We start from the raw sequence: 26,928 nt of genomic DNA on the forward strand, positions 1-26,928 counted from the left end.
GGAGCATATAGTGTATGGAGTCTGTGGCTGGATATTTACCGACATCCGAGTTGGCTGCCACACTGCTCATGTGTCGTACAGTGGGATAGAATCCGGGATCTTTATCTCCTGAAGCACACGGTGCTGCCACTTGAGCAAAAGAAGACTCATTGGTGACAGTAGTAAGGCTTTTATCTTCTGGAGACCAGCCATGTGTACAAGCTAATCAGGTGTTCTGCCTGCATGCTGATGACACCTCCAGGCTTGTTAGCCTAGGATTGCAGCTGAGACTTCTAGCTGGCAGAGGTGTGGAACCACAGCAGTGAGCTGGCTCATAGCTTTAACATTCTATGTTCCTGTCCCATATAAGGCGTCTAACTTCCTATAAAGCATGCTGTGCGATAAAGCTGTGCTCCTCTTCCCAACTCCATAAAGTGGCTGTACTGTGATTATACACTATGACCAGCATATGCTCTTAGCTCTCCCATGGCCTTGGATGGCAATTAGAATTGGTTTTACTGAGATGGGGCGGAGTCTTGTGCCAGGATCATATGCCTGTGCAACTTGCCTTGATTTTAAAGCTGCCACATTGACAGACACCCAGTCAGAGGCAGGAGGAGCTCTGGTTTAAAATCTCCTTTGCAGGAGGGTGTCACAGTTCCCAAAGTAACTGCACCTCTGATCCTTTTGTGACCTTCTTGAGATTTCGCCTGTCCTTGGGGCAGCATCCTGCTGTCCATTCTCTCCAGGCTGGGGATTGTAGACTGCAATTCATGGTGATCACCTCAAGAGATCTATCTTTAGGTCAAGTCCTGTTCTCTCTGGGGCAATGACAGGATTAACCAGCGACCAGCCAGCCTCCATAAATCAAGTACACCTCTACCCTGATATAACGCTGTCCTCGGGAGCCAAAAAAATCTTGCCGCGTTATATCAAACTACTTTAATCCACCAGAGTGCGCAGCCCTGCCCCCCTGAAGCACTGCTTTACTGTATTATATCGGGTCATGTTATATAGGGGTAGAGGTGTACTAGTTATTCAGAAGAAAAGCTTTACAGAGAGAATGTTTTTAGAAACAATGAACAGCTTACGTGCAAGTGTTCGCTTAGCAGGCAGTCACCCGTCTTCAGCATAGAGACCCTGGCAGGCTTCAGGGTCCTTGGCAGGGCCTCTGTGTCTGGGTCACTGTCTCATGTCCTGCAGTTCTTGGAAAAAGTGTGTGGCTCCTCTCCCTACGTCAAAGTGGTCACTTGATACAGTTTTCAATTCTTTGTTTGCCAGGCCTCATGAACCACATAAAACCAGTTTATGCAATTTCCTCCAGAGGATGAGGCTTCTCCAGACTTAGCTGCATGGGGATTTGCATGAATTATGCCCCAATGGTTTTAGTTCCTGCAGGAAACCCTGTAATCCCCCATGGAGCCAGAATACAATCCCTAGCCCATTCAGATACATAAAACACTTCTAAAATGGAGACTGTAGTCTTTGGAGCATCCGTCACAGAGGACACCTCTCTCAGGGCCACTCGTTCTTCCCGTACCACAGCCTCGGTAAGCGGCCTGTCCTGTTGTTCATTTGCACTGAATCCAGGACTTCTCCACTCACAGGAGTAGCCCGGGAAGTTTAAGGAGTTGTAACTTATTTTCCCAGGGATGGTCGGCTCTGGAGGGTTGTGGGGGTACGTGTACACGTCAGTGAGAATACTGGACTTCTTTACCCAATTTTACCCCTAGGTTGACTGAGCTACAAGAAGGTGAAATGACTTTCCCAGGTCACACAGGGAGTCAGTGATCTTTGTGGCTCTAATCCCAGCCACGAACCTCATGTCCTCCATCAAAACCAAAATATCTCAGGCTCAGAAACAACCTCTAATTTCAGGCCAATCCCATCCTTCAAAAATAAACAAAACCAGACTGAGAAGGCACAGGAGGTGCCACATCAATGCGTGAAAAGGATTTGCAACCTACTTGACAATACAATTGAAACGTTTCGGGTCAGACACTTGAAGAACTCAGGACTTGATCCAAAGCCTATTGACACCAGTGGGGTTTGGCTCAGACAATTGCTCAGGGAAAGCCAAGTATGAACTCCCACAAAAGGCAACCAATCTTTAGCCTAAGCAAGGATTTCAGGGTGTGGTCATAAGAGAATTGTTTGGAGCAATTAATTTTGTGAAGAAAATGCTCTACTACAGGATAGTCAAATTGGAAATCTGGCTCTAAGAGGCAGGTAGGCACCCAGTGGGATTTTCATGGCCTGCATCTTTGGGTGCCTAGATGTGTTTAAAAATCTGGCCTGTAGTCCATGGGAGAGCTGATATATCTGGGAAGGTGGCTCTACTTCAGCAGAGAAAGCTTTTCTTCCTCATCCCTCTGATTGTAAGTTTGTCTAACTGGCTTTTGTTTGGCTGTTATTTCTTTGCTTTGAACTGCTTCTGTCTGGAGTCTCTGAGTTACTGCTGAATAACACCCTATGGTTAGGGCCCTACCAAATCCATTGCCCGTTTTGGTCAATTTCACAGCCAGGAGTTTAAAATTTAGTCAGTTTCAGGTTTTCAAATGTTTACATCTTAAAATATGACAGTATTGTAACCCAGGGGGCCTGACCCAAAAGGTGGGCAGAGTGGGAGGGTCCCAAGGCTATTGTAACGGGGTCATGGGATTGCCACCCTTCTGCCCTACTGCTGGCAGAGGCGCTGCCTTCAGAGCCGGGCAGCTAGAGAGGAAGGCTGCTGGTCACGTGCTCAGCTCTAAAGCCAACACCACAGCCACCAGCAACACAGAAGTGGGGGTCACAGAGTGTGGGGGGCGTGTTACCATAGGCCTGTTTTTTTTCCAGCTGTCTCTTGCCTGAGTGGGGGCTGACAGCTGGAGCCACAGCTGCCTACACTGAGAGGTGACGATAGCTGGAGCTACTGGCTCCCTACATGGGGGTGGGGGGTAATGACAGCTGGAGCCATGGAGTTTTCTGCAGACTGGGGAGGTTCCCTGAGGTGAATCTGACCTGCCCTGGGAACAGTCTTTGCAGGGGAAGAGGATGTCTGGTCCTTCCCCATCCCTGGCTGGGACTAGCAGCCGGACCATGCACACGGTAGGAGCCCCTGACTGGGCACCAGATTTCACGGGGGAGATTAGATTTCACGGTCTGACGTGTTTTTCATGGCTGTGAATTTGGTAGGGCCCTACGTACGATGAAACACTATTGAGAGAGAGGGAGAACATCTTTTAAGGGAAGGTGTCTGGTGTCATGGTGCTGGGAAGATGACCTCATCTTTCAGAAGTTGGCCTGAATCCTTTCTGGAATTTTCTTCTGCCTCTTCCTAGGAGTGCTGAGCTTGTCCAGCAAGTTGATGAAGATGACATGATCTACCACGTGCTTAGTCAGACGGTTAGTCAAGAAAACAAGCCTCAGGACTTTGTTATCTTGGCGTCAAGAAGAAAACCTTGTGATGAAGGGTACGTAAATGAGCATGGCTCCAGCGGCATGTTGGGTCTGGCGGGCTTACCCTGTGCAGCGCTCGCTGACATCCGGTGCACAGAATAGGGACAACAGTGCTGGGCCCAGCCCATGGGGCTGGAAACATCTAGTGTTTTTGGTTAGCGTGGTGTTCACTTTCAGTGCTACAAAGTCGATGCTTAGTATTTCCGCTCTCTCTCAGATCTCCACAGATGGTGCTTTCTCTCCTGTTTAAATATCTCTGGGATTCCCTCTCGTGCCAGGCTGTCTTTCAGTGCCTGTGGTATTCAAGTGCAGTGTGTTGAACAGTTGCTGGAACCCCATACTTAGTCCAATGATGCACAGCCCTTGCGAGATGGTTGCTTTATGACATGCTGAAGAATGTAAACATTTGCCATTAAAATGATCCTATGAGCCAGCGAGTGAAAAATACTTTACCATGAAAATAGTTAATTCATAGCCTCATCTCTTTGCATCTGGAAACACTGCACAAAGGAGCAATTGGCACTGCTACACAACTTCCTTTTCACTGCGCAATTTTTTTTGGTTGCAAGAAGAATCTAAAGTAACTTGTATATAGAACATGGGTGTGTTTCAGCATGTAGCTTTTTGTATTGCATGTAAGATCTTGATTAATACACAGTGCTCTAGATTGCTTGGTAAGTTGGGTGTAAGCAAGTGTGGATTTCAGTATGGCTAAATGTAAGATTGTACAGCTAGGAACAAAGAATGTCAGCCTACTTACAGAAATGGAGGACTGTCTCCTGGGAAGCAGTGACTCTGAAAAAGACTGGGATCCTGGGGGACAAGCAGCTGAACATGCATCCCCAGTGGCATGTTGTGGTCAAAAGGGCTGGTGTGAGCCTTGGATGTATTAAAAAAGACTATCAAGTGGGAGTAGGCAGGTTTTATTACCTCTGTATTTGGCACTGGTGCGACTGCTACTGGAATCCTGTGCCCAGTTCTAGGGTCTGCGAGTGAAGAAGGATTTTCTATTGGAGATGGTTCTGAGAAGAACCACAAGAATGACCCAAGGACTGGACATCATGCCTTCTGGCGAAAGACACTCGGAGAGCTCATTCTAGTTGCCCCTTCCTAGAGAAGGGTGAGCGTGGGCATGCAGTTTAGGAGATGAATACTTGTCCCATGCTGTTCCTGACCATTCTCACCCCAGCCGCCTTTTTACCCCAGTTCTTCGGCTGGGAATTTCAGAGGAGTCTCGGGGAGACTGAATTTCAGTAGGAGCTGGTTGCCTGACACCCTTAGGCTCCTCTGAAAATCCAAGTCTCCAGTCCCTTGGCACTAAGTGGATTGGGAGTTCCCACTCTGACTGCAGTGTATTTGCCTTAGTGTGCCTGGGGAAAGGGACACCTCACCTGCTTTTGGTACCCGATGTGAGAAAAACACAGGGGACACTGGAGCCACTCTGAGATTTGTAGATAGAGGCCAGATCACAGCCAGCCTTCCCCTGCCCCCACACCTTCTTTCCGCATTGTTTTCAGTTGATTTGATTAAAAAAAAAAAAAAAAATCACTCCAAGATATCTTGGATGTAACTTATTTTGAAGGCAATACAGGAAGAAATGCAGAAGCAGAAGGTGGACTGTGGCCGCGTAGTGCTGTGTTTCCATGCACAAATACCTAGGCAGAGGTTATTTCCATTCTGTCACTGAGCATGTGTTTGTGAGGCAGTTCTGCTGCTTGCATTTCCTGGCATTGATCTGAGCAGGGTTAACTTGGGAGCTGGCATAAAATCCTGCTCCTGTCTCACCTTTTCAATGCACTTGTGAACTGCTCCTAAGCAGGCTTCCTTCTCTTCCAGTGACCCATATGTCGTCGCGTTCAGGTCGGTCACGCTGCCCAGCCGTCCACCAAACCCCGAGTACTCCCGAAGGGAGACGATGTGTTCTGGCTTCTGTATTTGGCAGGAGACAGCCGAGCTAACCAAGGTGAGGCTTTCAGCTCTCCAGAGGATAGCTGTGTCCCCCAGCGACAATCACCATGGCCTTTACCCACATTCATAACCAGGAGCTTGCACATGCTGACCTGTGGTTGGCTTTAGTTCAAATCCCCAGTGCTCAGTTCAGGGGGGGAAACAGAAGGGCCTGCAAGTCTGGTGCTGCGCATCCCTGTCTGTGCTGGGTTGGGGATTTGGGAGAATTTCTGGAGTCCTTCAATTTCCAACCCCCCTCTTTTTTATTTAAAAAAATAACAACACAAAAACCTCTTCCCCAAACCCCAACACCCCCGTTCTTACTCGCACATAACACCTCGTCATTATTTGCACACGTTTGTCCACATTGTTTAGGTGGGTAAGTTATGCTATCTCCATTTTACAGGTGGGGAAACTTAGGCACAGCATGATTCCATGACTTGCCCAAGGGAGCATTGAATTGAAAATGGAACCCAGGTTTTCTGACTCCCAGCCCTGTCCCAGTAACCTTCCCTTGCCAAAGGGCTGCATGTCCCAGGCTGTCCCCTGCCAAGTAGATGCAGCAGTGTGGTCTGAGTGTGAACTCAAGTCACTTTGACATGAGGAAATGTTAATGCTATGAACCGTTCAAGTAATGGAGGGCTCAGAGTTGAACTGCATTTAAACTATTGTAGTCTGGACTGAAAGGTCTTTCAAATTCTAAAAACCTTTTCAAAACATCTCCTTGCCATGCTATAAGAACAGTCAGGGCCACCATATTTGTGTCCAACCCAAACTTTTCCAAACCTCTCGTGTGCTGGCTTTGCTTTCAGCACATAGGTTGGAATTCACCCTTGCTTTCAGCACATAGGTTGGAATTCATACAAAGCCAGAGGGATTTGTGGTAGGAACTAAGCGAGGAGCTGGGTATTCATTGCCCCCAAGCTGGGGAAGAACCTTTACACAGCTGCTATTCCAAGTTATGGGCTGGGATAGTGGGTACTGCCCTTCAGCACCCCACTGTGTGGAGGTTCACAGCCACTGGATCAGGGGAACTGGAAGTTCTGCAGTCTGTACATCCCAAAACTTCTGAGCTATTCAGCCACTGGGGAGACCTGTGCAGAACCACGGGGAGAGGAAGCCAGTACCTCTGCTGCTGCTGTACATATTAGAAAATGACTCCTTTAGGTTTCAGCCTGTGGATGTCCCCTTAGCTGTCTTAATGAATGTGGTGTGGATTTCAGGTGTCCTATTACAACCAGGCAGCTCCAGGATACCTGGCTTACGTCACGACTAACATTGCAGGACTGTCCTCGGACTTCTATGTTACCTTCAAAGCCTGTGAGAGATTCCTGCAGAAGAACAAAGATGAGATCACAGTTGGGCTTCAGAATCTGTAACTGTTGGCCCTTTTTGCACACTGCTGTGTGAATATCTTGTACATACTGAAGCGATTGGTCTGTGTAGGTGAGAGCACATGGAGAGTAATTACTTAGATAATGTTAGTGGCATTGCTAGGAGCACAATGACTTGAAATCCATCCATTGTAGCATGACTAGAATCAGCTCTTCATCAAGCACACTAGAGAGATAATGATGAGAAATGTAATGGCTGGAGCCAATCTGTCTAATCAGGGAGAGGGATTATTAGGGCCAAACTCTGTGGCAACTGTAGGGGCTTCTATTACGGTTTATCTGAGTACAAAATTTGGCCTGGGGTGGGATGGGGAGAGAGGTCCAGGTGGTCTCTACATGGCCAGTGTTTCATTGCGAAGTCAGTCAGATCACTCTGAGGTCTAGTGCTAGAGCAGCATGTAATCTGCTAAAAAGCACCAGCCTTATTTTATTTGTATTCAATCTCGTAACCTCATGTTCAGGAATTGACTTTCTGACAGCATCACCTGCGCTTGAACCTTTGTGTAAGAGTAACGGTTACTAAATGAATTATTTTTTTCACCAGTTCTTGTAATTCAATGGAGGAATTGTCCATCTTTAATCCAATGAAGTAAATCAGGACAGGCTTTAGTGGGGCAGAAGGCCAGCCTTGTCTCCGGTAACACAGTACTGTTGTGTTTGACACACTAGGCATTATGATGCAGGATACCTCACTGATGTGCTGCCAATTTCATGTTCTGTCTTTCACACACCATACAAAAGATGGGAGTGATAATAAAGAAAGCCCGTTCACCTTATGACCTCAGTAGTTCTTCTTGCCTGGTTTTCTTTAGTTAGCTGAGTGTTTTTCTTGATCAGCCCAAAAGTAAGGGAAATTGAACTGTTTTCTGTGGGAAATTGATTCGTCTTGTTTTAAGAATTTTTAAACCTGCACTGCTGCTGTCTGAAGAATTCCCCCCTTTGTTGGTAACTAAAGCAAAACGAAGGGGATGGGTTTCCAGTTCTGCTTTTGTGAGCCTTTAGTCTATGGTGTTCAACTGTGCAGCTCAAGTATCTGATTAAAATATTAGTCATCCCAGCCAGGTGTCTCTGGGATTCGGGGCTGAGCTCTAGATCTCTTCAGGCAGGCTCAAGATGGCTTGCTGCTGACTATGGCCACAGGTGTGTATGGAGAAGTGACAAAGCACATCCAAAATACACTGGGCCTGCACTCTTGATACCTATGCTTTTCTGAAAGGTCCTGGCAGATCCTAGCTGGGAAGAAGAAATATGCCCCTCTCCCCACCACTTCATTACTTTGTAGTTGAGGTTGATCACAAACTATACAGCGCCTGTGAAACTGGGATGGGAGCGATCTGGATGCTGAGGAGCTAGAGTATGTGCTGGGGGTAACCTGAAGCAAACTACTGTAAAGAAATTCCCCCTCCGAAGAGAAAGGGGGAGAAACTGGGCTATGTGGGGAGTTCCACCTTAGCAACAACTAGCTGTAGATAAAACCCCACAACCAAGCTGTGTCCAGCAAGACAGGCCTCCAGCTCAAGCAGCTGAAATGACATTTATTTAAAACAATTATTTGTCTGACAGCAACTCTTAGAGGTTATACCTACCTGCAGTGAGACAGTCCTTGCCCCCAAGAACTTACAATCTGCTAAAATGGACAAAAGGTAGGAGAGAGGAAATACTATCTTCATTTTACAGATGAGGAAAACTGAGGCACAGATATTAAGGACTGATTTTTTTTTTATTTTTTTATTTTTTTTTTCCAAAAGGGCTCGGTATGCTGGGTGCTGAGATCCCAAAAATCTAGTCAGAAGCATCCCAATGGGAGCTGTGGGGGTTTGAGCTTCTTTTGATAATCTAGCCCCATCGGATTTGCTCAGGGTCACTGTGTGTGGTAGCAGAGCCAGGGTTTAGAGCCCGATTGCCTGAGTCCAAGTGCACTGCCTTAACCACAGACCAACCATCCTTAAAGAGAGAAGACTGTCCCTTCTGCCCCGCCAGTATGTGAACTACTGAGCAGGCTGACACTACAAACGAAAAGGAACGGGGGTAGGGGATCTCTTTGGGAGACCTGTTCAAAGCAAAAGTACGACCAAATAAATTAAACTCTACTCAAAGAATAGCTCTCACGCCCAGGCCCCCATGTGCAGGAGTCAGTGACAGCCCTACCACTACTGTAAGTGCCAGAGTAATGCTTGCCAAGGCTGATCACTCAGAAGTTTTGCTAACAATGGGCCCTGGAAAAACTTGGGTCACTTACCAGGCTCTCAGGGAAGTTCTAAGAAGTTAAGACATCCGTCATCAAAGCATTTCTGCATTGTCTCGGAATCTTGTAATAGACCCGCTTCTGTGTGTGTGTTCGGATAGACCGGAGTCCTGGGAAGCCATCGCAGTGGCTACCCTCGGAGTAACTGTGTTGCACAGTGATGGTGTAGCTGGGTGAAATCTCCAACAGCTTTGTAGTCGCCAGCCACGATCTACTGAGGGGCACAGCCTCCAGCTGAAATGACACTTGTTGCCAGAGATCCTTACAGAGTGTGAGCATGTCGGCTATCAGTGAGTCAGTGTAACCAGCAGTTATCGCTTCCCTGGGCCAGCCAGGGGCTACGGTAATGTATGGGAAAATGCTGTTGATGGCTGTTAGGAATTCTTCACCTTGCATGTATCCTGGTGTCTCAAAGCTTCCAAAGGAGAGCGCCATGCTTATCCAGATGGGGTTCCATAAGAGATTCTGAGCATATAGCTTACTAAGGCGCTCCAGCGTAGGGCGAAGTGCTCTGGGTTCTGTTATGTTCAGGTATATGCCCCAAGGATTGAGATGTCTGGATACTGTAACTAGACACTGTTCCAGAGGGAGGCCTGCTGATGGAGACAGTGCAACAGGAACGAGCTTTCCAGTGCTGCTATTCTGTAATGCAATGTCCAGGGCAATCATGCCCCTCGTATCTGGAGAACAAAGCAAAGTGAGAGAGTTCATAACAGCCTGAGCCTCAGTAACCCCTTCAATGTATTAATGCATTTTGTTAGGTGTAATTAGCACTAAGATTTAAAGGGAGGAAATGAACTGTGTCTCCATTATGTGTTTGGCTAGAAACAATTCAACAGCTCATTTTCATTGGACTATATGATATTTAATTAATATACAACAAAATGATAGATACACTGATTGTCTGTATAATTGATTCAACATGCATTCTTAACTGCAGGTAACAAGTGCTTTCACTCCTCTGTGCATCGTCCACCAGTTCTCAGTGTATCCTCTCCAGATAATTAGTAATTTGGGGGGGAATAACTGATTCATATCTGGTAGCATTGTGAGATGCATGGTAGGGTAAGAGGTAATCTTCCACCTTTTGACCAGTAGCATTAGATAATCTTAATCCTGCTTCTGACCTAACCTAGGATTGTTCCTCATATAGATTCTCCGTTGCCTTGAAACAGCCTGGTTTTATATTACTCCAGCAATAGGTCTCCTCCTCCTGCTTTCAGAGACCATTTCATAGACAGGGTCCTACCAAATTTACAGCCATGCAAAATGTACCACGGACCGTGAAATCTGGTCTCTTGTGTGCTTTTACCCTATGCTATACAGATTTCACAGGGAGACCAGCATTTCTCAAACTGGGGGTCCTGACCCAAAAGGGAGTTGCAAGGGAGTCGCAGTATTGCCACCCTTATTTGAGCATTGCCTTTGGAGCTGGGAGGCCAGAGAGCAGCTCTCAAGGCTGTGCCCCGCCAACAGCAGCACAGAAGTAAGGGTGGCAAAACCATGTCGTGCCATCCTTACTTCTGTGCTGCTGCTGGCGGCAGCTCTGTCTTCAGAACCTGGGCTCCCGGCCAGCAGCCACCGCTGTCCAGCTGCCCAGCTCTGAAAGCAGTGGCAGCGCCTGCAGCAGTAAGGGTAGCAGTACTGCAACCCCCCCTACAATAACCATGCAACGTCCCCTCCCCCCTCCACAACTCCTTTTTGGATCAGTATCCCTACAATTACAACTCCATGATGTTTCAGATTTATATAGCTGAAATCATGAAATTAACTATTTTTGAAATCTTATGACTGTGAATTTGGTAGGCCCCTATTCATAGATCTTAGTGTTGGTACTTTTCTCCTGTTAGTCAATTTAAACATGCTTTTGCTCAGTTTAATCCTATTTATATCCCCATGTTTCACCCTCTCTCCTTGCACTATTCTCATTATTGTGGTGTTTTTTGCAACATGTTCTGCAGGCTTTGTTCTAGGAGATGCATAAACTACTCCTCTCATCCACTCCCAAGCTCTCAATTACATAACCTGCCTCACTGCTTTCTCTGTAAATTGGGTTTACAGGCAACCAGAAATGTTCACCGGCACTTACTGATCCTACCCGAGAACTATAGCATGAGCTACAACTCTTAGGAAGTGCCAAGTCTGTGACAACTTATGAAAACCCCACCCAGTTGTTAGTGGCACATGGGGAAAGACGTGTTACTCACCTTTAAGAATTGACAGTGTTTCCAGCCTGTTCTCATAGTGATCCATCCCATACCACTTGATCTGTAGTTCATTGGAGTCTGCTGGGTGAAAGTAATCTAGCAAATTGCCTCCAGGATAGTAGAGTCTCTTTCTTGTTGAGTTTACTGTTGGGTTGAGAGAGGGAAAAATGCTGAGTAAAATCATTCCCTTTCGAGGTACGGTGTAGGCTTTTGTCTTTAGGGCTGTGGCTACAGCAGGATACGATGTAGGAGCCATAACTTATCATTACAGCTGTACCAACTATGGTAACAGTTGAGGCTGCAGTGTAGACAGTAGTTACCACTTTGTCATCTGACCCTGCTCAAACTAGATCACAGCCTAGAATGTCACATATAGTTGAACACTGCTTAGTCCCTTGACCTAGCTTGAATGTGTCCCCAACAAGCAGCAATTTAGCTATAGTCTTAAATAGTACACAGGATTGTTAAGCTACGCTGGATCTCTGTTCCAGAGACCCATAAAACCCCATTTTGACTAAGTGGAGTACAACTGTTCCTTCCCCTCTGGTGCAAGGAGAATAAACTACACTTCTGAGAGAAAGGCGCCTACTTGTTTGGGAGGCGGTAGAGGAAGGTAGAGAGAATCATTGCTCTCAAACTGAAAGAGTCGGCCTCAAATTCTGCCAATTTCATGTGTTGTACAGAGCCACCTGAGAGCAGAACTTGGGACCAGTACTTCCTGACTGTGCAGGTTAGTCATCCTGTAAAAGGCAGGGGAGAAAATGGATTATTGTCTCCCTAATGATTCCTTGGTTGTTTCTTTGATGTATAATGGAAACCTTGAATTGATTTTTTTTTATTCTACTTAATTTTATGACTTTAGAAATGTAGGTCTGCTCTACCTTGGAAGAACCTAGAGATCCAATGAAATCATGACCTCACAAAAGACTAGCTTAGCAGCTATTGAAGGAGGAAGACTTTTTTTTTTTTTTTTTAAGGTCAGACTGTTTAAAACTCTGGGCATTTATTTTGGCTAACACCTACTTAACTCTGCTGGGTAATGGATGCTTGGGAGAAAAGATGCCTTTGTTCTGTTCAACACCTGGCCTGCTTTGGTTAGTGTGTGCCATCACTCAGCCATTCTTTATGGCCCCAACAAGTCTTCCAGCAACACTAACTGGAAACCAGACTTATGATATCTTCAAGGTAAAACAACTAGCGGAAGAAACCTTTAAACAATTTTCCAGGCCTCTTGTGTATTGAAAAAAGAGCACAATCCCTTTCTTTAAAACAACCACAATTCTTTTCAGGGCCCAGAGCATGTGCCTATTTACAGTATTTAGCACCCTCAGTGCACATCAGAATAGAGCCAGGACATTTTCTTTGCCTTTCACAATTGTTCTTTCAAGTGGGCTCGAGTTAGCTCTTGGCCAAGACGCACTTAAAGGGTCTCACCACCATGGGTCTAAGCGCCTTTGAAAGTGGTGTAGCATTAGGAGGCAGTGTGGTCTAGGGGACAGGGCAATGGAATGGGCGTCGGGAGCCCTCGCTGCTTTTCCCAGCTCTGCCACTGAGCTGCTGTCACCTTACACAAGTCACTTCCCCTCTCTGAGCCTCAGTTTCTTCTTTGGCTTGTCTATTTAGATAAGCTTTTTTGGAGCAGGGACTCTCTCCTCCATTGTGTATGTACAGCACCTAACACAATAGGGTACCAGTCTCATTTGGGGCCTCTGGGCACTACTGTAATACAAACATACACGCTGCTTCCTTGAACTGAGCCAGAACTGGATCATAAATGTCATAATAGATTTGTTCAGCACGGCTGTTATCCCGGATGAACAGGAGATCTTCCACTCTGATCGGATCCGTCTTCCCCTGCCACAGAGTGAGGCTATATCTGTGGAGAAGAGAGAGCATTGAGCTGGCCTGGGGTTCTTGCAGGCTATCTGGCTGGCTTTTCAATAGTTGGAGATACAGTGGTCTAATTAGCTATTGCTAGTTTGGTCCCTTTCAAATGGAAGGGTTTGTTCTGAAAATAAGTTTTAGGAATCTAGAAAGACAGTACTGTCCAGCACCCTGAGCAGGTCTTTTAACAAGAGACACTGTAGGAGGGCTATTCGTTTGCAAGTGTCTGACTATAGAAAGGTTTCTGCAACATGGGAATAATTTGTACTTGGAGGCCTGACCACTTGGAGCTACCGTATAGGCAAGGTGCTGGTGGCCAGTACTGTTCATTAAGTCAGCGTTTCTCAACCAGGGGTACATCTCCTAGGGGGTACTCAACTCCTCTAGATCAGTGTTTCTCAGTCTGGGACTCGCAGCGGCAAGGCTGGCATTAGGAGGTGGCAAGCAGTACAGTTGCCTGGGGACCCACGCCATAGGGTCCCCCCGTGAAACTAAGTTACATACTCAGTTCCAGGCAGCAGGGCTTGGGCTTCAAACCAGGCTCACCTGTGAAAAACTGGCTCAAGCATCACCAGGAAATGGAAATACTTATATTCCAATGGATTAATTTTATAATTCTATGGTAAAAATGAGGAAGTCAGCATTTTTTCAATACTAGTGTGGCTGTGACACTTTTTTTTGTATTTATTCTGATTTTGTTTGCAAGTAGTTTTCAAGTGAGGTGATACCAAGAGTACTCAAGCCAAATCAGACTCCTGAAAGGTCATCTGGAAATGCTGAGAACCACCGTTTCAAGTGGTTCAGTCAATCCTGCTTGAAGGACTAAAGATGAACATGTGGTGTTAGCTCCTTACCTATCAGACTGAGCCAGCAGCCAGCTGAAATGAGGCCAAGCCAATCTCACCATGACGGCCCTGACGGGGAAGGTGACTCTTTGGGGCAGTGTCCCCGCGATGCTGTGCATCTCATGAATCATTTCCTGAGTGTAGGTTTTGTTGGGGAACAGAAATGAGTAGAGGGTCGTCCAGCCTAGAGAGAGAGTGCAGTTTGGGTACTTCTCCTGGATGAGTGAGAGGAATCTAAAGGAATCACGTTACAGAGCAACAGTTACTGTTAAGAGCTGCACACAAGAAGCCAGTAAACAACAACTTTATTAAACCTACAAACATAAGAACGCACTAGATGGCACTCTTTTTTTGTATATATACTGTGCTACACATGCTGCTGCTTCTTCGAGTGATTGCTCATATCCATTCCAGTAGGTGTACGCACCGTGCGTGCACGTTCGTCGGAAGACTTTTACCCTAGCAACTCCAGTGGGCCGGCAGGTCGCCCCCTAGAGTGGCGCCGCCATGGCGGGTGATATATACCCCTGCCGGCCACACCACTCGAAGGATCGCGAATCAACACACAAGGCGGTCATACAAGTCCTATCACCCACAACAGGCGCCAGTTATGGCAGGACCGGGAATAGGTAATCAGCTATAACGTGCGCGCCCCATCACATGACCAGCAGGCTTCTAAGGCAGCGGGAGCTCCGGAATGTAGCAATCGGTCAGCCTTCTTTCCTTTTCTCAGCCGCCATCATGATAACTTAAGAGCAGCAGACGATAGCGGTAGCGCCAGGGATCTTTTTACAATGCTCAGATCGACGTCCCGGGCCCGCGGGAGGTTTCCTGTTTGAGATCGCAGTCCCTGAACACACACAACCACGCCACACGACAATATGGGCTGTTGCGGCCACTGGTGAGTAACCTAATCCCTTACGCCCAGCATCTAAAGGAACATTCTCCCACCTTATGTGCTTCCGCCTGGTGACCCCTACTTTCGCGTTGAAACGGAGCCACTTATGCTTGCATTCACACCACCCACACCCCCACGGCTAAACCCCCCACACTCAAAACGCAAGGTTTTGCGGGTTCTTTCCTCGAGAGACAAGGCCCATGAGCCAATTCCTTTGCGAGCACCGTTTCACATGACATTCGCAGAGTCGGCAATGGCTCATGTCATCGTGCGGATCGTCTGAGCAGGTTTTCCCAATCTTTCTCTTTTTCCTAACGAGTGGTGGCTTCACCCTGGACTGTCGCTCACCACTTGTGCTCTTCATATGGTGGGATTGTTCGCCCAGATCGCAGATAATCTTCGTCAACAGAGCAGGGCAACAGGAAGTGCCGATGTTCTGCTTCATCAGGAGAGTCTTAGCACCCAGAGGCTTGGTTTGCGGGACACCTTCTTATTCATGGGCGATGCCTGTGTTACGGCGTTCCACGCCCGTTATCCGCGTACTAAAAGACCTTTACCCCAGGTCCCTGTCTGCAAAGGTCCGCGCATTACGAAAGAGACAGGGCCCTCACTGATTTCTGAATCGTTCGGCAATGGGAGACACTGCCCAGGCAAGCATTGGTTATCGCATGATTGCTAGGACTCCTCGGTAGCCACAGACTGTCCCCCTCGCCTCTTTACTGGACCTGATACTAGCAGGACATCGCGCGTCTTTACCACCCGTCACCCCCCCGCCTCACATTCTAGGCTTAGACGCTGACTAGACCTTCAAGTCGCTACAAAAACACACACCTCACGTGGCTGTAAGAGCTCCACTTGGTGGCTGGACGCAGAGTCTGGAATTGAGCTGTAACCTAGTATGCTCCGGCATTTATTGAGACAGGTCGCTATCCCACTGCAGGCATGTGAGGAACGTTCTTTAAACGAGGAGGACATATCGGTTTCCTACCCCAAGTGGAAGTGTTTTTTTAATGCTGCTGGTTGTTGCTACGGATCGCTTCGCAATCCTCCCTCTCTATTTGCCTTGGAGTCCAGATTCTGACCATACCTGATTTAAACTTTGGTTAGAGCAGACGCTGGCGGTTGTCGGGCCTTCGTCTCCCGGGTTCACTGGCGGCTATTCCACCTTTCATTAGAGCCACCCGGGAAGTGCAGATGAGAGTTTTAAGATACAATGGTGACTTAGGATTCCATTAAGGGTCTGGAGCATCCTTATACCCCCCGTCAGATTTGCTGCCGACTCAAAATTCAAAATAAATTTCTCCTTGGAATAGCATTTACTTGGGACGTGAACCTGGTTTTGAACCTCCGACTTATGTTCCACCACCCAACCCCCGGCGTTTGGCCCAAGCTGGCTAACCGCTAGTTCTTTCCTCGTATATTTTTCTTTTCTTGGGAAAGCCGGCGAACTGATTAGCCGTAAACACAATTCCGCTAAAGATAGTGTCGGGAACTAGCGGAAGCGCCACATCGTGTTTTTAGTAAGTAGCCTTCGCTATAACGTGTTTCCATCGGGCAAACGAACGGATGCAACTGGAGTTACAACACCAGACCTTTTACAAATTATATATGGACCGCAAAAGGTAGTATTTGGCTCTTTCATTTTCATGTTCACCCATTTGGAGATTTTCCCATCACTGGAATTCTTCCGAAACCTCAAATCGGTCTCGACTGGAATGGGAGCTTAGCATGCTGACTCACTTGGAATTTTCGTCGTTAAAGGGCGGCATTTAGACACCAAAACTTTTTTATTAGACGCAGAGGACCAAGGCCTTGTTCTGTTCAAATCCCTCCCTTTTTCATTTGCATACTCTCGAATGGCGCTAATTGGGGATCCTGTCTCTCTCTCATAGGATTTTCCTCATTCCCCCGTGACACATATCTGTAATCGGCTGCCTGTTTGACTTGGCCTCTTTCTCCTTCTTTACGGGCTCATGTGACTCCGCGCATCACCAGGGCTCAGCCTGCTTGGACGGCTTTCCTTGCCAGATGGCCATCCAGGAATCTGCAGGGAGCGACTGGTCCTCCGTCCATACTTCGCTTCCCCACTATCCTGGTCCAGCAATCTAGAGAAGACGAAGCCTTTGGTCTGCCGTACTTCACGCTGCAACCTCTCACTCTGACCACCAGGCCTAGGTAAGGTTGGGATCACCATCTACTGGATGAGTAATGAGCAATCACTCGAAGAAGAAAACGGTTACTACCACCTTTGTAACTGTTGTTCTTTGAGATGTGTTGCTCATATCCATTCAACAACCCGCCCTCGCTTCCCCACTGTCGGGCTATGTCCTTGGACTAGAAGGACTGGACGAGAGGCAGGCAGGACAGGGAGTATAAGATGTCAAGCCTAATTTCAATAGGCGGCCACCACTAAGAGAAAGAGAGGTGACTGGAGCAGCCCCGCTGGACGTTGCCTGAGCGTAATATTCCGTACTTTTGACGAGCGAATATGAAATAGCCTCCGACTTGCACTTGGTCCGCGTATACACAACTGGAAGTGAGAATTGAAGACCACTCTACGAAGAAAACAAAGTAGTACAAAAGAATGAGTAGATTAACGTCTGTTTAATCATAGGCAACTATCTGCGAACGCGCAAACGCTGATACATTATCCCAACCCACCCCCCTTGGGAAACGATGAGTCTCGGGCAGAAATGGTGAACACATCATCCGTTGATATGTATATTGACTGGGAAATTTGCCGTGGACAGGTAGATTTTACTGTAGCTCAACACTAACCCATTAGATCCTTGGTTTGCTCCTCATATGAAGCAGAACTGGCCTCTATATTGATTCACATAAGACTGCAAATGGTGCTGAGTGAAAATACCTGTCTGGTGACAGAATTCTGAATAAAAAGGTGAACTTTACCCCAGCCCGTGCTCCAATTCCCATGTATTTTGAGCGATGGAGTAAAAGACTTAGTAATTTGGAAAAACTGTACAAAAATGTAGAACGTAGGTGTTGGTGAACCTCAAAGTTTGGACTTTGGGCTGGGCTAGCCATTCCAACTAATTTTTTTTTTTTAAAAAGTGAGGTATTAAAATCCTGGGTTAAAATGCCAGAGGTTGATTTAACAATTATATAGAAAATAGAAACTCTGTAGGTTTTTAGAGTAATTTCTGCTCCGTTTCAGGTGAACAGCTGGTTATAAAATGGTCCTGGGAGGAACAGTCCAGCAAGAGATCCCAGCCCATAGAGGAGAATGGGGGCAGGAGACTGCCAAGCTACAACTCCCAGGAGGCATCATGGCTGTGTCCCCAGATCAGAATTTGTTGGATTTTTTCCAATGAAAAGTCAAAATTCTCCACAGAAAGCAGAGTTTTTTTGCCAAGAAAATTGTTTTAGGTTTAAAACCCTAATTTTCTGTTAACAGTTTCAATGGAAAATTTTCGAGTGGCCCTGGCTAACAGGGTTACCAGCTATTACAGGGTAACTGAGGATTAGTAAACTCGGGGCTCCAGCAATCAACTGGAGGAAGGAGTGATTTCTGGAACCTAAATATGTTCTCCAGGGGCTTGATCCAAAGCCTGTTGAAAGCCCCCCACTCCCATGAATAGCCACTGGATCAGGCCCTCAGTGACCTGGGATCTTAAATGGCTGGTTTTCTTCTTCTTCTTTTTACCTATATAAGCTATTTTTGCCCACCTTTGTCAGCTCTTTAGCTGAACTCCACTCTTGGCGCTTCTTGGGCTCTTACAGTTCTTACAGTGGTAGAGGATTGTTGCTAATGTGTAACCAACTATTTTGTTCCAAAGCTATGGACGTGATCAGTACATGCTGGAATATAAGTAACTGAAAACAGATGACAGTCTGGGCAGAACATGGTAGAAACATAAGCCATGAAAGCGATTAAGAAAAATGCGTTTTACTCACAAACTTGCGTTAACTGCAGTGTTTACAGGGACATTGGGACCCATTAGAATATCTGCATTTAACCACAGAGGTCTATTGAGCTTCACTTCTGAGGATTTCTTTAGTAAAATATCCAGAGATGGGTCAACTGCCTTGATGCTTTTGAAATCCAGCTTAACACCTGGCCAAGAGAGAATCCGTTGAGAAATTCCATTAGTATTGGATAGTAGCAGCTGGTCAACTACACACAAATGAAAATAGGAGGTCTGTTTGTACACCACCCGGCACCGTGGGGTCCTGGTCCAGGACTAGGACTCCTTGGCACCATGGTCCTACAAATAATTAATGATGATATCTTTAACATTGCCTACCGCTGGTCCCCAGCACTGCCCCATCATTTCCTACCCAATGGGGTGTGAAGAGCATGCTTCTGAATTCCATATGTTCATAGACCACTCGGGCAAAGGGTTACATCAGCTTGTTTAAAGGTACAGCACTTTATATTACCTTTGCTGGATGAGTTAAGGACGACATCCAGCCATTCCTGAAAAGAGTTGTCACTGTAAATAGTGGGGGGATGGGCCATGATGGGCTTGTTGGTCTCATTAGGGGTGTTGTGTCCTTCTATGTTAACATCTGCTTCCAGGACCATGGCATCACCTGTGTGCACAATGAATTCACAGTATGAATCCTTGACTGGAGCCTGTGTACGTAAATTACACCCTCCACACTTGTCAGTGTCTTCACAACATTTTTGCCACCCCAAGCGGCGGGCAAAAAAAAAAAAGTTGTGAGCGGCGGCAATTCCACCACACTGCTTTCTTCTTCAGCAGCAATTTGGTGGCAGGTCCTTCCCTTTGAGAGGGACCCACCGCTGAAGAGCCCGAGGTGCTGCCCCTTCCCCTGGGCCGCCCCAAGCACCTGCTTGCTGAGCTGGTCCCTGGAACTGGCCCTGCCTATGGGCTCAATCCTGCAAGGTGCTGCTCATTCTGTTCACTACCCACCAAAGCATTTAAGTGTGTGTATAGTCATACTGAAGTTGATGAATTACTCAGGTGCTTAAAGTTAAGCATGTGCTTAACTGCTTTGCTGGATAGGGGCCCCGGTGCTTAGTTCTTGGAGGCTCAAGCCCTGTGTCCCTCAGATTCATATGTGATGTTTCCTGCCTGTGCTAGATCAAAGAACTGCAATTTCTTTCTTTAAGCAGGATGGTCACCTACAAGGCAGCTAGCAGCTTCACCAACAGTTCCAGGCTAATAGTTCCTGCTCTGATCATAAATATGGCCACGGAATGGATAAGCCACTATAGTCTATTAAATGATTAGAGAGGTGATAACAAAAGGCCTGATCCACTGCCCCTTAAAGTCAATGGGAATCTTTCTGTTAATCCCATCTGGGGTGAAAAACTACTTTCGGATTTAGCTGGGGATGGATCCTGCTCTGAGCAGGGGGTTGGACTACATGACCTCCTGAGTTCCCTTCCAGCCCTGATATTCTGTGATTCTTATTTAACTGGGTTTCAGATCAGTCCCCTAATCACCCCAAAAGGGGGGTTCTTCTAAGCCTGGTGCTACCCACCGATTCATGGGTAGAGCTATTACTGAGATTCCTCTCTTCCAGCTGTAACTAGTCCCTGCCCATTCCAGGTGAGTGATACCAGACTAGACAGTTCCAGTTTTTCTTTCCGGAATGATTCCAAATGCTCCATGATGACCCCGAGTTAGCAGATAAACCTCTAATCCACTATGTATCTCATAAGGTCAGAAAAATCTGATTTGGTGGGGAGGTGCTGTCTTGCATCACCATGGAGCTTCCTGTACTTTCCTCCTGTACGTTATAACCACAAGATAAAACTGCTTCAGGTGAATGTGGCACAAAACAGTCAACTTTTACAAAGTAGCTTTATCTCATGAAGCTATAAGCAAGCCCTGCTTATCACGTTAGGTGAGCCCGCCTTTCAACATATCCGGGATTTCTGCTGCTTGATTCAGTGTGTAGAATGATGTTCTCATCTGAACATTAAACTTTAGCAGACCTCTTCTCTTCCTAAAGTACTCTACTTTGTGCTAGTACAAAGCCTAGTTTCAAACCATTTAGTTGGGTAACCCCCTCAGCATTGTCTCCTGGGTAGGACATATCTTTTTTTGCCCGAATCAGATACACTGATAAATGAATCACTACAGAAACTCTACATATGCTCAGCTGATCAACTAATTCCAAAATCTAATATGCTCAGTGTTTGCCTGAGCTCCCTACATTGAGCGCTGGCAGCTAACTCTCCTGAGTGAAATTTTGGCCCCACTGCACTCAACTGGGAGTTTTGCCATTGACATCAATGGAACCAGGGTTTGACCTTATGGCTTTTCAATCTCTTGTAATTAGAAACATAAAGGACAGGGACGTAGCATTTGCTAGACTTGGCAAGACCACTGATGCACGTAGTCCAGCATCCTGCCTTTGGCCGTGCTTCAAAGGAAGGAAAACTCCCCACTAAATCTGTAGTCAATTGTTCAGTGCTGTACCCGGTGAGAAAGGGGGGGTGGAAAATTCCTTTCTGCCTCCTGTAGGTGATCTGATTACACCTTGAAGTGTGAGAACCAACTCCCCTCAGTATCTTGGCTTTCCTAGCTACACAGGTTATTGCAGATGGAAAAAATATATTTTACTTTTCAAGGCAGCTGCCAGCTCGCTCTTTTTGTTTGCAGAATGATACCAGGTGACCAGCAATCCATCCTTCCTGTCAATGCTCCCCAGATTTAGCAGATATTCTAACAGGTCTCCGTCTGTCTCAAAGGCTGGTTTGGGTGCGGAGTCTGAAATACCAAGGAAGATTCATAATAAGTAACTTCAGGGCTGTTGATTAATCGCAGTTAACTGACACGCTTAACTAAAAAATATTGTGATTAATCGTAGTTTTAATCTCACTGTTAAACAATAGAATACCAGTTGATGTTTATTTTTGGATTTTTTCTACATTTTCAATTATATTGATTTCAATTACAACACAATACAAAGTGTACAGTGCTCACTTAATATAATTTTTTATTACAAATATTGCCCTGTAAAAATAAAAAAATAGTATTTTTCAGTTCACCTCCTACAAATACTATAATGCTATCTCTTTACAGGGAAAGTGCATTTTACAAATGTAGATTTTTTGTTTGTTTTGATTTTGAATGCGGTTATGTAACAACGTAAAACTTTAAAGCCTGCAAGACCACTCAGTCCTACTTCTTGTTCAGCCAATCACTAAGACAAACAAGTTTGTTTACATTTACGGGAGATGATGCTGCCCACCTCTCACTCTCAGGTGACATCGTAAATAAGAACAGCCATTCTCATGACATTTTTGTGGCTTCATTGCAAGGTATTTTCATATCAGATATGCTAAATATTCTTATGTCCCTTCGTACTTCAGCCACCATTTCAGAGGACATGCTTCCATGCTGCTGATGCTCGTTTAAAAAAATGTGTTAATTAAATTTGTGACTGAACTCCCTGGGGGAAAACTGTATGTCTCATCTCGTGCTTGGTTTTACCCACATTCTGCCATACATTTCATGTTCTAGCAGTCTCAGATGATGACCCAGCACATGTTGCTCGTTTTAAGAACACTTTCACAGCAGATTTGACAAAACACAAAGAAGGTACCAATGTGAGATTTCTAAGGATAGCTGCAGCACTTGGCCCAAGGTTTAAGAATCTGAAGTGCCTTCCAAAATCTGAGAGGGGTGAGGTGTGGAGCACGCTTTCAGAAATCTTAAAAAGAGCAATACTCGGATGTGGAAACTACAGAATCCAAACCATCAAAAAAGAAAATCAACCTTCTACTGGTGGCATCTGACTCAGATGATGAAAATAAACATATGTTGCTCCATATTGCTTTGGCTTGTTATAAAGCAGAACCCGCCATCAGCATGGATGCATGTTGCCTGGAGTGGTGGTTAAAGCATGAAGGGACATATGAATCTTTAGTGCATCTGTCATATAAATTCCTTGCAATGCCGGCTACAACAGTGCCATGCAAATGCCTGTTCTCACTTTCAGGTGACATTGTAAACAAGAAGCGGGCAGCATTATCCTCTGCAAACGTTAAAAAAAAAACTTGTTTTCAAGTGATTGGCTGAACAAGAAGTAGGACTGAGTGGACTTGTATGCTCTAAAGCTTTACATTATTTAATTTTGATTGCAGTGATCTGTATGTTCAACTTTCATGATAAAGAGAGAGTGTAACCCACACAGCTGCTGTCCCATCTAGTGGCATCAAGAGAAAGAGAGAAATGAGTCTGCTCTACAGCATTAGTTAACAGCCAGTTGGTTTTTAGCTTACCCAGTAGAGGCTCATGTATTTAGCTCCAGAGGTCCCCGGTTTGATCCCGCATGTCGATGTTACAATAGCACTACGGTAGTGCTATTAGGCGAATTGAAAAATATTGTTCCTTTTTTTTACAGTGCAAATATTTGTAATAAAAAATAAATATCAAGTGAGCACTGTACACTTTGTATTCTGTGTTGTAACTGAAATCAATATATTTGAAAATGTAGAAAACCTCAAAATATTTAAATAAATGGTATTCTAGTCTTGTTTAAAAGTGCGATTAATTGCAATTAATTTTGGGAAACAAATGTGAAACTAACCCAAGCACTAGCTGGGTTTTTGAAGAGTGGGACCTGAAGGGAAGTAATAGGAGTACTGCCTGATGCTCCCAAACATTTATGTCCAGATAGGACACATTCTGTAGCACAACAGGTTTCCTCTCTCATTTTTCTGATTTCAGTGGAAAACTGCAGCAGAGCGGGGATGGGGAAAGAGTTAACACCTGTTGACTAGGTAGACTTTTTGGCTGTGACACAATGGAGTTAGTGCCGGGAGTGACTGTAACTATCCTGTGACTCATTGTGTTTGCACCTGCAGCAAGAACTAGGAGGGTCTCAGCAGAGACTATACCTGAAGGGTGCTGGTAAGATGACAACACAGTGAAGAGCTCTCTGGGCTACATGCAATACCCATGTTTGATCTCTATATGCATAACAATGTAGACACTGATCCCTGCAAGGGCAGTGGTTAAAAATCTAATTTAAAAACTCCCTGCTTAGTGTAGTCCCCCAGTTCTAAATATTGTGTCAGTAACAGACCGTTACAGGCAGGCAGACAAAATATAAATCCCCTCTCCAGGCTGACAAATTGTATATTAAGTTTAGCTTAAATCAGTTTGAAAGGGCAGGTATCCCACCCATAAAGTCAATGTTTACATAGGCTTGGGATGGCATTTATATTATCACTGAAGTGTCACTTCTGGGGAAGCTTTCCATACAGATCCTTTCTGCAGACAGACTCCAGCTACGCCATTTATTTTTAATGAATGAAAGCTGTTCCTCCACAACGAATGGTGTGAGATAGTCTTCCTGAGCCACAGAGCCACCACACAATCATCATTACATCTATCGTACCTCCGTGTCTTCACTTTCTCTCTCCTCACTCCCTCCCCCTTTAGCACAGCTGACTCCTATCTTGTTTCTGCTGCTTTTCCTCATGCAAATAATTTAGCCACTTTTCCCCAAATGCACCCTCTGGAGCCAATCAGCCAGAATCTAAGGTCAAGAAACATTAACTGGTTTGGCTTTGTACCTTGGGGGGGATTCCTGTTATCAGTCAGACACACAGCCAGAGCGATGCAGGTGGAAATCACCGCCACAACGCAGACACCAATCACCGCTGCTCCTGTCGCTCCAATGGAAGCACACCTCCTCTGACTGGAAACCATGACAGTCCTCCGAGGGCACCCACTCTTGGGCAGCTGTGTTATGAAATTCCAGCTACCTTCAAAAGAAAACTGAGCTCCCGAGGTTGGGGAAGTTTATAATGATTAAACTCTTGCCGAAGGCTGACAGTGCCTAAAGTTCAAACATGCTCCAAAGGCAGGAGCTGACACATACATCGGCCTGATTCTCAGACAGCTTCTTTCTAACAGCTCTGCCTTGGAGGGCTCCCCAGCTACCAGCCCAGCGCTGCCTTTGGGGACTGTGCCACAGGGAGGGCTTTATGGAACCTCCTCTATGTAAGTGTCAGCCCCTCCTTCCTTCAGCTGTCATGTGGGCATGGCTGGATTTTAAGGGCCAAGTTCCATTCCTCAGGGAGCTGCTCTGTTAATGTCACGCCTTCGGTTTCCGGAGGCAGCACCAGAAGAGTGCTCAGCTAAGGTTACACCGGGCGCATGCTAGGCCGTGGCTGGTGCAGGCTGAGAACAGCGCGCCTGCCGGTTTGAAAAAAACAAGTACACAGCCACGTGGCTGGGATCCCTGCCTGATGGCACTGAGACTAATGCAGCCAGTCACTACAATAACCTGAACAGCTTAGTTTAAGGTTACAATCTGAAACACACACAAATCAGGAACTGCAGACGGGCAGCCACAGGAACCTTAGCGCACCACATTGCACACGGCACTGTCAATTTCGACCTCAGATACAGCTGTGAAAACCTCACTGAAGTCAATCCGATTTGGGTTTTCCTCTCAGGGCAGGATGGGGCCCATGGTGCATTGATGTTGGCCCATGTACCTCCACTGAAGTCAACTGGAGCTGGGTTGATTTTCACTGGCTGAGGAACTGGCCATTTATATTTAACAGTGTAACTAGGAACCTACCCTACACCCTGCTGCAATGGGGCTAGTTAATCCCTCTCTGAGAACCTTATTCTATGTTTAAAACCAAAGACCTGCACCAGACTGATGGTTGCAAACCTCTGTGTAACTAACTCACCACTACAAATGTGACCCCCCGTTTGGCGCTGGCTTAGTAGCTGTATGATGTGTGTATAGGAGATTGGCACTTCATGGTCTGTGGGCAGTCCCCAAGTTTCTGTTGCCTGGGCTAGTTCCACGGTGCTGCTGGTAGGTGCCCGACTCTTCTCTGCTTGGTGTGCTGAGGACTAAAGCTACTTGGCGGTGCCTCCAGTGAGACAAGGGGTTCATCGCACTAAGGCAGTGGCTACCACGCATGAACTCACAAATAATTCAAACTCACCCAAGCAAACAAATGTAAAAACAATAACTATAAACTTTAGGTAAGGATTTGATTATAGAGAACTAGACAATAAACATGATTAAAATGGGTAGAGAGATTTAATAATGCTTTTTAATTACTAAAGGCTACGCTGGCAAGCAGCCGAGGTCAGGTGATCACACATTTCTCCAATGTTCCTAAACAATAGTGTCTCCCCCCGCCCCTCTGTTCCCATGTCTCAGGTACCCGGGTGTTGCACATGGAGACATGTTGCAGGCCTGTAAGGAGGTGGTGTTAGAAAAACACTTCATTACACTGGGAACTGGCAATGCAGGGCTTGACGCTCCAGGTAGCTGAAAGCCCTTTTGCATATGCAATGTGCATTAATGGTGTGACATTAAACCCTAGCTATCTATCTAACTATAACACAGGGGACTCACTCAGAGTCCTTTTCTGGCTGAGCAGGCAGGAGACTGATGCAGGCAAGCAGGTCCTTCCTGGGGATTGCTGGAGAGGGACCCATTCCCGCCTAGAATGGTTCTTTAAAGCTTTGAACCCCCAAAGTCAGTTGTAGTTAGATCTCTGGAGCCCAAATCCCAGCTCTGGTGTGGGCTGGCTGCAGGGCAGGCAGGCTGCAGATGGTTGCAGGACAATTGGACTCTCTCTGCCTGTTGCCGGCAGGATAAAGGAAGGACGAGCAGATTGTCTTCTCCTGAGGCTTTTCTGTAGGCTGAGGTTACGGATAGGCCAGTTGCTGGGCCTGGAAGTGCTGTTGAGGGAGGAGAGTTGCCAGGGTGGCTGGGAGGAGTTTGCATTCCCCCTCCTCTTCCTTCCTGCTGCCCAGGAAATCAGCACTGTAGGACTCTGTCAAGGGAGGCTCTACAGGTGAGTTTCTTCTCTTGGGGCACAGCCCCCTCACTAAGGGGGTTGGAGGGCCTACATCCTTTCCCTCCTGCAATCTTGATGCCCCCATCAAGATTCAGACTCTACCTGTTCAAAAGTCCAAAGTGTCCAATGTCCAAAACTGCAAGGTCTGCAAGTCACTTGTCTAAAAGGTGCTATCTGGTTACACATAATTCCTGCTTAACCACATCATAACGTTTATCTTCTACTTTATATAGTATGAATCTTCACAGAGAACTCATGAGGCAACACCTGACAAAATTAGCCAGAGCTCATATGAATCTGCAC

The 26,928-nt window shown here is 46.2% G+C and overlaps 2 protein-coding genes across 3 annotated transcripts in view; one reads left to right on the forward strand and one right to left on the reverse strand.

The window, feature by feature from the left end:
• ACOT11 (acyl-CoA thioesterase 11) overlaps positions 1 to 7,535 on the forward strand; it is a 69,450-nt gene extending 61,915 nt beyond the window's left edge. For both annotated transcript variants that reach the window (XM_032766912.2, XM_032766911.2), the window contains 3 exons: positions 3,303 to 3,434; positions 5,257 to 5,383; positions 6,591 to 7,535. In XM_032766912.2, coding sequence (XP_032622803.1) covers positions 3,303 to 3,434; positions 5,257 to 5,383; positions 6,591 to 6,746 — 415 coding nt within the window. In that variant the 3' untranslated portion in view covers positions 6,747 to 7,535. The remainder of the gene's footprint in view (positions 1 to 3,302; positions 3,435 to 5,256; positions 5,384 to 6,590) is intronic.
• A 970-nt stretch (positions 7,536 to 8,505) lies between these two features.
• The window catches only part of FAM151A (family with sequence similarity 151 member A), a 28,797-nt gene continuing 10,374 nt past the window's right edge, over positions 8,506 to 26,928 (reverse strand). Inside the window, exons 2-9 of the mRNA XM_032766915.2 lie at positions 24,364 to 24,551; positions 21,401 to 21,547; positions 19,242 to 19,394; positions 18,756 to 18,915; positions 13,952 to 14,176; positions 12,950 to 13,089; positions 11,214 to 11,357; positions 8,506 to 9,686 (exon numbers count right to left, since the gene is read on the reverse strand). Of these exons, the coding sequence (XP_032622806.1) occupies positions 9,019 to 9,686; positions 11,214 to 11,357; positions 12,950 to 13,089; positions 13,952 to 14,176; positions 18,756 to 18,915; positions 19,242 to 19,394; positions 21,401 to 21,547; positions 24,364 to 24,499 (1,773 nt within the window). The 5' untranslated portion in view covers positions 24,500 to 24,551 and the 3' untranslated portion in view covers positions 8,506 to 9,018. The remainder of the gene's footprint in view (positions 9,687 to 11,213; positions 11,358 to 12,949; positions 13,090 to 13,951; positions 14,177 to 18,755; positions 18,916 to 19,241; positions 19,395 to 21,400; positions 21,548 to 24,363; positions 24,552 to 26,928) is intronic.

The sequence above is a fragment of the Chelonoidis abingdonii genome, chromosome 7 (genome assembly GCF_003597395.2).
Source record: "Chelonoidis abingdonii isolate Lonesome George chromosome 7, CheloAbing_2.0, whole genome shotgun sequence".
NCBI lineage: Eukaryota > Metazoa > Chordata > Testudines > Testudinidae > Chelonoidis > Chelonoidis abingdonii.